The following is a 16,140-nucleotide window of genomic DNA, read 5'->3' as shown; positions in this document are numbered from 1 at the left end:
CGAGGGCCAGGCTTGTTTCTTCTTGTTGAAATTGATGGATCTAGAAAGAGATATTGAGCCATAGATGAACATTCCTCTATTTAACAGTGCTGCCAAGGATGGCTCTTCCCAAGAGCAAAAGTGGTGTTGCTCAGTAAGTTCATAGGACTCTAAGGCCTTAACCCAAGATGCACGCTCATTCAGGATGAAACACTGTCTATTTCATTCCTCTCCCCAGGAAAGCCTTTGACCTCTACCAGCTCCGGCAGTAGTAATTCCTACCAGCTCCTACTGCATTGATTGTAGAGGACATGCATTCTCTGCTCCTAAATTGCATGAGACAGTCCCTGTGTTGGGCATAATTGTTGCTGTAGTTCATCTGCGGGGAGTAAAGTTCTGTGATAAACAAGAGGACCTGTTTATGAAGTCTGTGGTGCTACAGAGCCCTTTAAGAAATGTTAAGTCGTGTTAGCATAAATCTGGAAATAATTTGCTACATGACTTTTCACATGCTAGAAGAATAAAAAATCACCTTCTGCTTTTCCATAAAATAATACAAATTGGGGGCTAACACTATGGATTTAAATGGAGGCTGCTTCTAAAATTAGGGAAATAGAAGACACAAAATTCTCTCTCTCTGAATTTTATTGGCTTTTCAATTAACATTGAATGTTTGCTCCTTAAAATGTTGCTTACTGGCTTGCAAATGAAGTGTGTCAGTGAATAATAACTGACATCAATTTCTATATTCCATATATCATCTACAATGTCGAAATGACTGATAATGAGCAAGTCCTACATGTTTAATCACTCTTCAACTAAAGTAGCGTCATTAGAATAGATAAATATTGCACAGCATGAAATCCATGTGTATTTTTAATGATTCTAACATACATAAAATCCATTTTTAGATACATTTAAATATAGCATAATAAAAGATGTTATTTTCTTAAGAAGAACTAGGCACTTTGTAAAGAATCAAATTTAATTTAGCACAATTTTAGGAACTGATTCAACACTGACAAGCTTTTAACCTTCAGGACATTTTAAGAGACTTATAATAAAAAAGTAAGTGGAACCTTCACCATCACACAGATATTTGTGTCCTGGATAATACCAGGTAACCATAGAAATTATTTACTCAGTTAGCTACTTCCTATCTTTTCCTTATTGAATACATCTTCAGGGTACTAAGTTCATCCATAACTGGCAGGATACTACCAAGCTTGACTCTTAATCAGAACCTTAAAATTTAATCCCAGTACTCAGCAACCTTATGTACTAAGTGTCTGTGTACATCTACTAGGTAACCACAGTTACAAAACAAACCTGGAAACCATTTCTTTAGTTTTTGGAAAAGGCAAAACTTCCAAAATGTTTATTTGAATAGGGAATATTTTATTGATGTATTCTAAGCACCTAAAACAGTACCTGGTAAACAGTTGGGCTCACAATAAATATTTATTTAATGATGGTTAAATGAATAGATGTTCTATTTTTCTCACCACCATTTCAATTATTTCAGCAAATATGAGTACCTTCCCTATGCTAAGCAATATGCTAGGCCCTAGGGACCATAAAATGAGGCAGAAGCAACAGAAACCCAGTTCACAACCTTGACTGTCTAAGGACCTAGTAGACCAGGATAAAATGAGGGGAAAGACAAAGGCCAGGCTATGAATAAGCCCTGTGTGGTCATACATGAGAAAGCTACTGCTTGCCCAGGGAAATCAGACAGAACTTCAAAGAGGAGAGGATGCAGGATCTGGACCTTGTATGAGAGAAATATTGAGAAATGAATGAAATGCCCCAGAATCAAATGTAAACTTGTGTACTGTTTTTCTTCAAAAGTAAATTCTTGTCACCTTCATGAAGCCAGATGACATCACATTGAAATTTTAAGTAGGCTGTTTAGCTTTATCAATTGTTTATTGGGATAGGCCTTCAAGTGAACAATATTTATTAAGTGCTAGATGCTGTGTTCCATAATGGGCATACACCATCAGATGAGACGGCAATTCCTGCCCTAGTGGATTCACACTGTCGTGAGAAGGGCATGCATTAAAAATGCAATTGCAGTGGAATCTGGTTAGAGTAAGGAGTTGGGGAGGTTCAGTGGTGTGTCATGGATACATAGAGCAGAGGCCTCTTACCTGGTCTGTGGGCTAGGAAGACCTCACACAGGAAAAGACTTTGAGGTTGAAACCTGGCAGATGACTGTAGACAATCAGGGAAAAATGGAAGTGGGGTGGTGGGGGCATGGTGTGGAAAGAAGGAAAGGACATTCCAGGAAGAAGGAAGACCATGAGTGAAACCACCCACTCCCATAGGATCCAAAGACAGATTTCTCGAGCATCTTCAAAATGATTGGCTTCAAGAGCACGTGGAAAACAGGTTTTCCTTCACTATCCCTCCCTTCCCTTCCTCCTGGGTCCCTTCAATATGGACTGCACTGACAGGCAACAGAGAACACAGGCTTCCAGTTTTCCGGTATTCTCCTCCCACTGACCCTGAATTTGCAAGCCACAGGTTTCTTGGAACTGTGAATATTGTTTCAACTCAAGCTAAAACTGGAGATGTGTTTTGAGTCACAGTGTGCAAGCATATTTATACCATCTGTTTATGACACTTACAGGTGGACACTATGATTCATTACACATACAACATGCTAAACATAGAAGCTTAGAAAATCCTGAGCTCTGGGAGTTGTTGGATGTGAATAACTGTGCAGAAGGGGAAGATAGTAGGCATCTTGTCTTAGATTTTTATGGCTTTTTCAAACAAAATCCTTATATTGACAAAAAGGTTTCGAGCATATGAAAATGGGAATGGAAGAAAGAGGGTAACAGAAGATTGTATACCACTGTAACCAGTTATGGAAGATTTCCCTGGGTACTGGGGGGATGTGTATGCACACATTAAATAATTAGAAAAGATTTACTACCTATGGAGTCAGAATCACATCATCTCCATGTTAAAGGCAAGAATTTGGTTCTGAGACAATTACTTCTTTATTTCCAGTAATGTTTCTACATGATTTGGACTTTATAATTTGTATTATATTCTTCATTGACAGGTGATTCCATAGATTAAAAAATCATATTAGGATCTGATTACACATCAACCTAAAAATCAAGTCACAAGACATATCCAGTTTTTGTTTTCAGAAACTATTCCCCTATACATAAGTTAGGATTTCCATTGGCAAAAGCCAAAGCAGGCATCAGTTTATTTTGTATAGTTTAGCCAAATGTGCAAACTTTTTAACAGCCCTGTAAATAGCAATAACTCTTAAAGTAGTTTCAATAAGCAAGCATCTCAAAGTCAAGCTGTCTGATGGGAACCTTTCCCCTTGGGGTAGTAGAAACATCCAAAAGAGTCCAGAAAGAAAGAACTCACTGCTGTATTCAATTAGTTGAGAAACCATCAAAGTAAATAAGGCAATACCTTTAAGAACACACAGAAAAAGGAGTCAGTGAAGTAGAACAGATTGGAAGAAAAAAGAGGAGTCTGTTTTAGCTACCAAGTGACCCTAGGGGTGAAGAATAATTTCTTCTTCAGGACACTTTCAGTAAAGGTCTCCCAGTAAGATGGCTCAGTGCAAACAATTTCTTTTCATGTCTGTAGGGAACTAATGAAGTTTGCAGGAAATACAGGCAGAGTTTAATTCCAAACAAAGTACAGTAGGTCAGCTACTGGGAGCAACTTTAGAAGTCTTTTGTCCCCTCCTAGAATAGTAATGGTTTTGAAAATTCCCAGTGGCTATGGGGTAAGTCATTTACATTTTAGAAATAAGATATAGCCCAGAGGAAAACTCATGAATTTGATGCCAAGTTTTGCCCTCCCTCATGGTGGTTTTTCACAGAATTCTCAGACTTCTTAAACAGCTAATAACACTTCTGAAGTTATTTTTAGCTATACATTGTTTAATAATTATTGAGTCCTACTATGGGCCAGAATTTGTGTCATGCTGAACAGTTAGGTTACCTAGATACATGAGGTTTGTGACTTCAAGATTAAGAGTAAGAAAAACACCATAGATATTTACACAATTAACTATTTAAAATCATAGTGGTATGCATAGTGATGAAGGAGATCCAAAGAGATAACTCTGGAAGAAGTGATATATGACAGTAATTTCCAAAATACAGCTCTCAATAAGAAGTTAGTCAATACGCTGTGTTCCTCAATCACAGGTACTTGTGGAAGACGTGGCTAGTCAGTCCTTGCACTCATTCCCACAGAGCTGGGTTTAAGCCTCAGAATCCTTCTCAACACAATGCTTCAAGCACCACCAATAAGTAAGAGCTGGTATGGAACCTTCTTACTATCTGGCTCTCTAAAAATGCAAGGAGCTGTCATTACTGTAGTCTTGAAAACAATTACCTGCTTAAATTGCTCATCACCGAAGGGTATCATTTTCTTGGTAGGTTATTGTCTTATAATTAAGAGTTGCTAAACTTACTCTCCAAACCCAGCAGTAGAGTATAGTGGTTAAGCTCACAGTTTCTGGAACCACATGCCCTGGATTCAAATATCGATTCTACTAATCCCTAGCAATATATCCTCGGATACGTTATTTAGTCATTCTATGCTTCAGTTTCCTCATTTGTAAAAAGTTCCAGTTTTCCATATGAAAAAAAGTTTGTCATCATTGGTCATTAGAGAAATGCAAATCAAAACCACAATGAGATACCATTTCACACCAGTTAGAATGGCCATTATTAAAAAGCCAGACAACAGCCAGACGAGGTGGCTCACCCCTGTAATTCCAGCATTTTGGGAGCCTGAGGCAGGAAGATCATGAGATCAAGAGATCAGACCATCCTGGCCAACATGGTGAAACCCTATCTCTACAAAAAATACAACAATTAGCTGGGCATGGGGGTGGGCACCTGTAGTCCCATCTACTCAGAAGGCTGAGGCAGGAGAATTACTTGAACCCAGGAGGCGGAGGTTGCAGTGAGCTGAGGTTGCGTCACTGCACTCCAGCCTGGTGACCGATCAAGACTCTGTCTCAAACAAACAAACAAAACAAAAAAATCAGGAAACAACAGATGCTGGCAAGGCTGTGGAGAAATAAGAATGCGTTTACACTGTTGGTGGGAGTGTAAATTAGTTCAACCATTGTAGAAGACAGTGTGGTAATTTCTCAAGGATCTAGAACCAGAAATAACATTTGATCCAGCAATCCCATTACTGAGTATATGCCCAAAAGATTATAATTCATTGTACTATAAAGACACATGTACACATATGTTTATTGTAGCACTATTTACAATAGCAAAGACTTGGAACCAACCCAAATGCCTATCAGTGATAGACTGGATAAAGAAAATGTGGCACATATATACCGTGGAATACTATGCAGCCATAAAAAGGATGAGTTCATGTCCTCTGCAGGGTCACGGATGAAACTGGAAGCCATCATTCTAGCAAACTAGCACAGGAACAGAAAACCAAACACTGCATGTTCTCACTAATAAGTGGAAGGTGAACAGTGAGAACACATGGACACAGGGAGGGGAATATCACACACTGGGGCCTGTCAGGGGGTTGGGGGCAAGGGAAGTGAGAGCATTAGGACAAATAGCTAATGCATGCGGGGCTTAAAACTTAGATGACAGGTTGATAGGTGCAGCAAACCACCATGGCACATGTATACCTCTGTAACAATCCTGCATGTTCTGCACATGTATCCCAGAACTTAAAGTAAAAAATAAAAATAAAAAGCCCAGTTTCCTCATTTGTAAAAGGCAGAATGATAGCATACCTATATTATAAGTTGGTTGTGAGGATTCAATTACTACCCGGTACACAATATATATTCTAGGGTTCGTTGCTATTACTACCTTTATTAGAATCAGTATAACCAGCATAAAAAGCAAAGTTTGGCCATTTTCTAGCATAGCATGTAAGGAACTAGGAAGTCACCACTCCGTCCTAACAAGAAGTTATAACCTAAGCAAACTGAAGAAAACCACTCTCTTCTTAGGTACAGGCCCCTGAAATTGGAGAGACAGAGGAATACAGAAACTTATAACTTACTGAAGCAGAAACCTTCACAGGAACCAGCACAGTAGAAAATCCTAAATTCCAACATATTGCTGGAGTCTCAGTGTGAACAAGTTTGAAGGTCAAAAACTCCAACACGACCCAGTCATTGCAGGGTTGCAACACATTTTGTGTTTTACCTCATAGTGTATATGGAAGAAAATCCCCTCATGCTTCTAGCACAGGCAGGGGAAAAGAAACTATTTTGAAATACACCAGAGAATTCTGTTCTTCTTAACAAGATCTGCCCTTAGCAGAAACTATTCAACTAGAGCCTTATCTGTGGAGGTTTTATCAGTGCCTAAGTGATCTGGCAGAAGAGAATCACCAAACTCCAGCCCACACTAGCCATCCTGTCCTACCTAATGGTCAGACAGTGGGAGGGACTTGAGAAACATATGTGAAATTCACAGTCCAGAGACACAGGCTCATCAAAAGACTGAGACCTACTCAGAAGCCTACACAATGCCTCACCTCCCCACCATATCACCACATTACTAAAGGACTACTAAGAGCAATTTCTTTTACCCAATACATCATGCCCTGCAATCAAGAAAAAATTAGAAGGCATACTAAAAGGCAAAAACATACTTTGAAGAAACAGTTAAAGCATCTAAACCAGACTCAGATATGGCAGGGATATTGAAGTTATCAGATTGGAATTCTTTAAAACAACTATGATTAATATGCTAAGGGCCCTAATGGTTAAACTAAACAAAATACAGGAAGAGTTGTGCAATGTAAGTGGAGAGAAGAAAATTCTAAGAAAGAATTACAAATAAATGTAACATAAGACACTGTAACATAAATGAAGAATGCCTTTGGTGGACTTACTAATGGACTGGACGCAGTAGAGGAAAAAATTTCCGAGTTTGAGACTATCTCAATAGATATTTCCAAAACGGAAAAACAAAGAGAATAAAGGCAAAAAACAAGCAAACGAAAATACAGAGCAGAATGTACAAGAATTGTGAGACAACTACAGAAGGTGTAACATATCTATAATGGATATACTCAAAGGATAAGAGAGAAAAGAACTGATAAAATATTTGATAATTTTCCCCAAATTATTATCAGACACTAAACTACAGGTTTAGGAAGTTCAGAGAAACCAAAGAGGATAAATGTCAAGCAAACAAACAAAAACTACATCTGGGATGTTGTATTCAAACTTCAGACAGTAAAAGATGAAGAAAAAATTTTGAATGAAGCCAGAAAAACAAAAAGAAAACTGGCCTAGCTATGTGAGTATTTCAGCTCTTCACCTGTCCCCTCTGACTGCCTCTGAGTCTGAATCTCCCAAAGAGAGAAACCAATTTCTAAGGGGCACTGGATTGCAGAAGACTCGGGGACAACATTTGCTCCAAGATCTTAAATGTTATATTGATAACCATGCTCAGCAATGAGCTATTGGATACATTTTGGGAAATCTCCATAATTTCAATTTGTAAACTTTGTTAAGACCTGTCTACATTGTTATATGTGTGTGACTTGAGTGATGTTATCAATGTTTTTGTAAATATTTACTATGTCTTTCTAGTAGCTAAATTCCAACAATTTTGTACTTTAATAAAATGTTCTAAACATTGCAAAAATAAAAGAAAACTGGTTTACCTATAGAGGATAAGAATTATATCCAGCTTCTCCTCAGAAATCATGGAAACAAGGAAAGAGTAAAGTATTTAGTATTGAGGGGGAAAAATCCTACCTATCTAGAATTCTGTACCCTGTGAAACTATTCTGCAAAAGTGAAGGAGAAATAAAGACTTTCTGAAACAAACAAACAAAAAAATTGAAGGAATTTGATGCCAGTAGAGCTACCTTGCAAGAAATGTTAAAAGAAATTCTTTAAAGAAAAGGTAAATGAAGTAGGTCAGAAACTTAATTCTACATAAAATAATAGCATCAGAAAAAGAATAAGTGAAGATAAAATGTAAACTTTAATTTTTCTTATTCTTAATTGATCTTATGGATAACAGTCATTCAGAATATAATAGCAGCAATGTATTTGAATGTGTGTGTATATCTGTGTGTGTGTGTTTGTATATGAGTAATATAAATGAGAGCAATAATACAGAAAGGGAAGGGAGAGATTAAAATTATTTTATTATGATAAGGTGTTTGCACTACCTGTGAAACAATACATTATTGCTTTAAAATGGGCTTGGATTGGATGAACCTGGAAACCAACATTCTCAGCAAACTATCGCAAGAAGAGAAAACCAAATACCGCATGTTCTCACTCATAGGTGGGAACTGAACAATGAGATCGCTTGGACACAGGAAGGGGAGCATCACACGCCGGGTCCTATTGTGGGGAGGGGGTAGAGGGGAGGGATAGCATTAGGAGATATACCTAATGTAAATGATGAGTTAATGGGTGCAGCACACCAACATGGCACATGTATACATATGTAACAAACCTGCATGTTGTGCACATGTACCCTAGAACTTAAAAAAAAGGGGGGGGCTTGGATTAGTTGTAAATGTACATTGCAAACTTTAGGCATAAAGATACATAAAGATTAAAAGTAAATGAAATGAGAAAGATATATCATGCTAATACTAATCAAAATAAAGCAGGAGTAGCTACGTGAATTCCAGACAAACAAGACTTTAAAGCAGGGAGAGTAATCAGGGATAAGGAAGAGCACTACATAATGAAAAATTGATCAATTTTTCAATTAAGACATAACAATACTTAATATGTATATGCCTAACCACACTGCCACAAAATACTAGATGCAATAAAACATCAAGAAGAAATTGATTAATCCACTATTACGGTTGAAGACTTCAATACCTCTTTATCAAAAATGAACAGGTACAGGAAGCAGAAAATCAGTAAGGACATAGTATAAGGACATTGAATTGAACTCAACCACACTATCAATCAACTGAGTATAACTGACATCTAGAGACTACTTCATCCAAAAAGAGCAGAATACACATTCTTCTCAAGCTCACTTGGAACATTCACCAGGATAAACTGCATTCTGTGCAATAAAATATACTTGACCACATTTAAAGAGTAGAGATCATGCAATGTCTGCTTTCAAAACACAGTGGAATGAAATTAGAAATCAATAATAGAAAGATAACCGAAAAAAATCCAAAATATGTGGAGACTAAACAGTGCACTTCTAAATAACATATGGGTCAAAGAAGAAATGTCTATAGAGACTTAAAAATATTTTAAATTAAATGAAAGTAAGAACACAACATGTCAAAATTCAGTTCATGGAATGCCACAAAAGCAGTACTTAGAAGGAAAATAATAGTATTGAATGCACATAATAGTAAAAAAGAAAGATCTAAACTCAATCACCTAAGCTTCCACCTTAGAAAACCAGAAAAAAAAAGAACAGCAAAATAAATCTAGAGTTAACGGATGTAAAGAAACATTAGATCAGAAATTAACAAAATTGAAAACAAGATATTAATAGGGAAATCATCACAACCAAAAGTTGAGACTTTGAATACATCAATACAATCAATAAGCTTCTAGCTAGCCTAACTATGAAGAATGAGAAAGGACACAAATTACTAATATCAGAAATGAAAAAGGAACATCACTACAGATCCCATAGATATTAAAAGGAAATAAAATAATACTATAAAAATTTGTTCTTACATATTTGATAACCTAGATAAAATGAATGAATTCCTTGAAGAATATAATCTGCCAAAACTCACACAAGAAGAAATAAACAATCTGAATAGGCCTGAAACTATTATATAAATTGAATAAATAATTAATAACCTTCCAAGACATAAAACACTAGGACCAGAAGTTTTCACGAGTGAACTCTATCAAATGTATCAGGAAGAAATAATACCAAAATTCTCTGAAAACTCTTACAGAAAATTAAAGCAGAGAGAACATTTTCTAACTCATTGTATAAGGCTAGCATGACCCTAACACTAAAACCAGACCAAGACATTACAAGAAAAAAAAAAAAAAAAACTACAGACCAGTATCTCTCAAGAACATATATGCAAAGATCTTCAACAAAATATTAACAAGCTGAATCCAACAATGTATAAAAAGAGTCATACACCATAACCGTTTTGAGTTTATCCTAGGTATGCAAGGCTGTTTCAACATTCAAAAATTAGTTAATGTAATCCATCACATTAACAGGATAAAGAATAAAAATTATGTGATTATATCAGATGCAGGGAATGCATCTGACAAAATCGAACACCCATTAAAGATTAAAAAACACTTTCAGTAAACTAAGAATAGAACTGAACTTCTTCAACTGATAGAGAATATCTATTTAAAAAACCTACTGCTAACTTCATACTTACTGGTGAGAAACTCCAAGCTTTCCTGCTAAAATCAAGAATAAGGCAAGGATATCCTCTCTCACTACCTACCTCTTTTCAACATCATACTGAAAAGAAGGCATAGATAATGCAATAAGACAAGAACAGGAAAAAATAAAATACATACTGTAGAGAAGAATGAAATAAAACTGACTTTGTTTGCAGATGTCCTGATCATTAATGTAGAAACTCTGAAAAGGACGCCAAAACTAACACTTCAGAAACTAATGAACAATTATAACTAGGTTGCAAGGATACAAGGTAAATGCACAAAAGTCAATCACTTTTCTATATGCCAGCAAGAAACAAATGAAATTTCAAATTAAAAATGCAATATAAGATTAGTACCAGAAAGCATGAAATACTTAGATAGATGTCTAACAAAATATGTGCAACATTTATATAAAGAAAACCACAAAACTCTTGTGAAAGAAATTATAGAACTAAATAATATTCCATGTTCATGGATTGGAAAACTCAGTAGTGTCAAGTCTCTTCTTTCTAACTTGATCTATAGATTTGATCCAATCTCAATCAAATCCCAGCAAGTTATTTTGTGATATCAATAAATCCGAAGTTTATATGGAGTGGCAAATGACCAAGTATAGTTAACACAATATTGAAGGAAAACAAAATTGGAGGACTGGTATTACCTGACCTGAGGATTTATTCTAAAGCTACACTACTCAAAACAGTGTAGTACTGGCAAAAGAATAGACAAATAGATTGGTGGATCAGAACAGAGAGCACAAAAATAGACCCATATAAATATGGCCAACTGATCTATGACAAATTTTCAAAGGCAACACAGTGGAGAAAATATTCTTTTCAACAAACAGTGCTGGAACAACTGGACATTGATATGCCAATAAATAAATCTAGACACAGACTTTACAACCTTCACAAAAATTAACTTAAAATGAATCACAGACCCAATTGTAAAATGCAGACTATAAAACTTCAAGAGAAGAAAATCTAGATGACTTCAGGTTTGGTGATGATCTTTCTGCTACAACACCAAAGCCAAAATCCATGAAAGAGAAAACTGATAAGCTGAACTTCATTAAAATGAAGAACTCCTACTCTACAAAAGACACTACCAAGAGAATTGAAAGAAAATCACACACTGAGAGAAAGACATAAGACATATCTTACAAGGATTGTTATCCAAAATGTACAAAGAACTCTTAAAATTCAACAATAAGAAAGCTAACAACCCAATTTAAAAGTGGGCCACAGACATTAACAGACACCTCACTAAAGATGCACAGATGGCAAATTACCATATGAGAAGATGTTCCACTTCATATGTCATCAAATAAATGGAAATTAAACCAACAATAAGTTACCTTTACAAACCCATTTGAATGGACGAAATCCGGAACACTGACATCAAATGCTGGCAAGAATGTGGAGCAACAGGAACTTGCATGTGAGAATGCAAAACAGTATAACTACTTTGGAAACAGTTTGTCAGTGTCATACAAATATGAACATACTCTTACCATAAAATCCAGTAATTGTGTTCCTTGATATTTAACTAACAGAGTTTGTATATCTATACAAAAACTTGCATACAGATATTTATAGCACCATTCTTCATGATTGCCAAAACTTAAAAGCAACCAAGATGTTATTCAGTAGGTAAATAGACAAGTAAACTGTAGTATGTCCAAACAATGAACTATTATTTTGTGCCAAAAAAATTAGCTATCAAGCCATTAAAAGACATGGAGGAACCTGAAATGCATATTACTGAAAGAAACTAATCAGAAAAGGCTACATACTATAGTATTCCAACTATTTGACACTCTGGAATGGGCAAAACTCTGAAGATAGTAAAAAGATCAATGGCTGCCAGGGGTTAGGAGGGAGGGCGGGCTAAATACGTAGAACACAGATGATTTTTAAGTCAGGGGTACTATTCTGCATGATACTGTGATTGTGGATAAATGTCATCATACATTATCCTGAACCCACAGAATATACAATGCTTAGTGTGAACCATGGTATAAACTATGGACTTTGGATAATAATGATGTGCTAATGTTCATACATTGTAGCAAATGCACCAATTATTTTGATAGTGGGAGAGACTATGCATGGGGTGTAGGGGCAGAGGTTTGACAGGAAGTTTCTATACTTTCCACTGTTTTTTGCTATGAACCAAAAATTATATAAAAAATATAGTTTATTTTATTTTTTTAAAAAAGAGCCAAGTTTTCATTTGCGGGTAAGTCGTTACACTCCCTTTATAACTATTAGGAGCCAAAGTATAATCTTCTCTAAGTGAGAGTGAGTTCAATCCTTAATCTATAGATGAGCAGATCAAAGGTGATTTAGCCAGTCTCCCAAAGGAATAAAGCAGGAATTAAAAAATCAGACTGCCATCTATACTGTGCCCAACAAATCTGTCACTTCTATACATTTGTCTTAGTTCATTTTCTGTTGCTGTAACAGATTACCCGAGACTGGATGATTTATGAAGAAATTTATTTCTTATAGCTCTGGAAGCTGGGAAGTCCAAAAAGTATGGCACTGGCATCTACTTAGCTTCTGATAAGGGCCTTGTGCTATGTCATTACATGGCAGAGAAGAAGAAAAGGAAGCAGGCACCTAAGAAACAGACCAAGCACAAGAAGAGCCTTGTCTTATAGCAACTAGCTCTCATGGGGAGGTGAAAGAGAGAGAGAACTTAGTCTGGATAGACAGGCGTTAGTACCTCTTAAGAACCAAATCGCCTCTCACAGGCACCACTTGCAAAGCTGCCACATTGAGGATCAAGGTTCAACATAAGTGTTGGTGGAAACACACCATGTTTAAACCATAGCAAAGTTCTATTCTAACTTCCCATAAAATTCATCCCTAAGGGGAGGCGATATACGTAGGAGGGTCTGGGCCAGTGGTCTCTTCCTCCTTTCCTCACCTGTCTGTGCTGGGTTTTATAGAAGTGAATCTTAAAGGTGAACTTTATGGGTGAATGGTAGCTGAAGCATATATCGGTACCTATGAAAGGCACTGCTTGCCTAACAGAGAAAACTGGAACAATGTATGTGTTTGTGTTTGAGAATTCTAAGTTGGTATTCAATGAATTTGCTAATAATAATGCTCAGGAAAAAAAGAAAGGAAGACAGAAGGAATTGCTATTGAGTGCCTGTTATGTGCCAGGAACTGTGCTAGATAACATTTTCGTTCACATATTTTCACTTAATTGTAACAACAATTCAATACAGGGTCATTACCTCTATTTTGTATGGGAGGAACAGAGGCTCAAAAGGTTCACTTTTAATGGCAAAAACCGTAATTACTTTTGCACCAGCCAACCTAGTAACTTTCTCAAGATTACAGACATGCACAGCCAGGATGAGTTATCTAGGTATGTCAGAGTCTTAGTCATCACACACGGTTGCCTTAATGTATTCTGTGAGGGACCCACCAGGGTCATAAGCCAGTCTGGGAGCCCAGGTTCTGGGAAATCATTCCACTTGGTTATTCTCTAGGAGTATCTCCTTGAAGAGATGTGAACTTTTGAGTTATCATGGATCCAAACCTTAAGCACAAGCCAAATCCCAATGGCAAAAAATAAAAAAATAAATAAATAAAAATAAACAAAAAAAATAAAATCCTCGTGATGATGATTCTGTCATCTTAGACCTTCTCTGGCTCTATAGTATCACATTTACTAAATTACTTATTTTCATGGGAATCACAAATGAATACTATCCCAGATCATTGTGGAAACTGGGAATCTAAGGAGAGGAATGGTATTCTGGGACTTTCCAGCATTCACCATCATCTAAGTTCCCAGATTACCTCCTTTCCCATTCCTTTCCACTTACTGCTTGCAATTAATTACAGCCACACATAAAAATGTCTTTACAGAAAGTTCTCAGTTTGAAAAAATTATGGCATTACACAATTCACTTAGAATTCAGTTGTGTGGGTCTTGAACTGGAATTTTCCAATGGATCTATATTTCTAATTAGCTCCCCAAACTCTCTGACCTATAATGTAGCTGAAATTTAATATCATAACAGTAAATGGTAAAATGTAAATGATCAACTTAAATAATAATGTTTTGTACTTAGTAAAATTATAATAAACATAGTAATAATTGCAACCTTGTGTCAGGCTCAGGGTCAATGTAGATTACCTCATTATATCTCATGAAAACCTATGAAGATATTTAAATCTCATTTTTATAAATGAGAAAACCTCCTTGATTCCCTGAGCCAGATTAAGTAATCAAACTAAAGGCACATAATTAGTAAATTGTCAGGATTTGAACTGATTTCTGGTACATATTGGATGTGCTGATTACTCAGCCTTTTCAAAAATTTTGATGTAATAAACTACTGGTATGGGAAACAGGATATTCAATTTCACTCTAAGTTCTATTACTAACATAGTTTGGGTAAGTCCTTTGATGTCCCCGCACTTAATTACTTCACTAGTAAGTTGAAAAGTTTGGACAATTGGTCTTAAATTTCAGGCCAACTGGGCTCCCAAGTTACAAATCATTCATCACTTCCAAAAGCAGCTCTTTTCCATTGTTCCATGATTAAACTTTTGAGAAGCTACTTTTACTTAGTCAATCAAAACGTGTAAATCCCAATAATTTCTAAATGTTTTCCTCCTAGAACCTTACAGAAGAATCTTCCTTATCCATCTATCCAATCAGTAAATTTGTCGTGTAGTGCCAGCGCTGGGAAATCCAAAGAGATTACAGTAAAATTGATGGAAATAAAATGAGACAACTACAGTTAAATATTTATTGATTTAATATAGGTTCTGTCCAAAGTCCAGTAGAACATAGAGGAATTCCCTATATGTTTCTGGGATGTATTAGTTATGGTATGCTAGGCTATATCAAAGTAGGAATGAAGCCTGATATCTCAGTGACTTAACACAAAGTTTTTCAGTCTAATGCGGTTTGGTGATATTCTTAGGGAACTGTTTTCCAGGTCATGAACCAGTAAACAGCTGTTTCCAGCTTATAGTTTTGCCATCTTTGAGTCCTCCACTTCCAGCTTGCATAGGTATAACTAGAGGAAGTATAGAAAATCCTGCATATAGTTTTAAGACTAGGGTTTTCTGAATTGTTTATATCACCACTGCCTACATTTCCCTGGCTAGAACTCCGTCATATTGACCCAGTTACGTGAAATGATGATTAGAAAATGTTCTCTTGTAATATTTCCAGAAATCAGGATTTTTTTTTGTGAACAAATTACGTTATATTTCCTAAAAGAACTCAGGAGAATTTACCCAGTGGAGATGCAAATTAGTTGAAAAAGAAGCAGGAGTTACACAGGTGATATATCTGAGGGAGATAAAAAAAAAAAAAATGGGTAAAGATGATGATAGGCAATATCCAGGCAGTAGGAATATCCAGGGAATATCTGGATGGAGGCATTTGGGACAGATGAAAATCCTGGGCAAAGATCCAGGCAGGGCCCAGGATACAGAAGTAGCATGGCATTTACAGAGACCAATGTTAATTACACCAACAGTTATTGGGCCCATACCATGTGTCAGCCCCTTTGTTAAGTGCTGTAAGTATTTTGGTAATGGTATTTAAAATGAATTCTTAGTGAGTGTTTCCCACAAAACAATTTCAGGAACAAATTTGTAGTGAAGGTAGTTTATTTAGAAAGTGATTTCAGAAAGCAGAAGAGATGGACAGGGGAAAATGAAACAGGAAAGGAAGGTAAGCCAATACAAGGTTGCATTATTAATTTGACCCCGACACAGGCAACAGTTGCTTGAGCCTAA

General features: G+C 36.3%; 1 protein-coding gene across 2 annotated transcripts in view; it reads right to left on the bottom strand.

Annotated features, from left to right (window-relative positions):
* The window catches only part of COLEC10 (collectin subfamily member 10), a 199,843-nt gene that overhangs the window by 88,464 nt on the left and 95,239 nt on the right, over window positions 1-16,140 (bottom strand). The window contains exon 1 of one of the 2 annotated variants that reach the window (XM_073018327.1): window positions 6,028-6,104. The exons of the other annotated variant lie outside the window; for it this stretch is intronic. Within the exon in view, the coding sequence (XP_072874428.1) occupies window positions 6,028-6,082 (55 nt within the window). The 5' untranslated portion in view covers window positions 6,083-6,104. Of the gene's footprint in view, window positions 1-6,027; window positions 6,105-16,140 lie in introns of those variants that run through there. 2 annotated transcript variants of the gene reach the window in all.

The sequence above is a fragment of the Chlorocebus sabaeus genome, chromosome 8 (genome assembly GCF_047675955.1).
Source record: "Chlorocebus sabaeus isolate Y175 chromosome 8, mChlSab1.0.hap1, whole genome shotgun sequence".
NCBI classification, from domain to species: Eukaryota; Metazoa; Chordata; class Mammalia; order Primates; family Cercopithecidae; genus Chlorocebus; species Chlorocebus sabaeus.
Note: the sequence above shows the minus strand (reverse complement) of the source record. Positions and strands in the feature narration are given on the sequence as shown.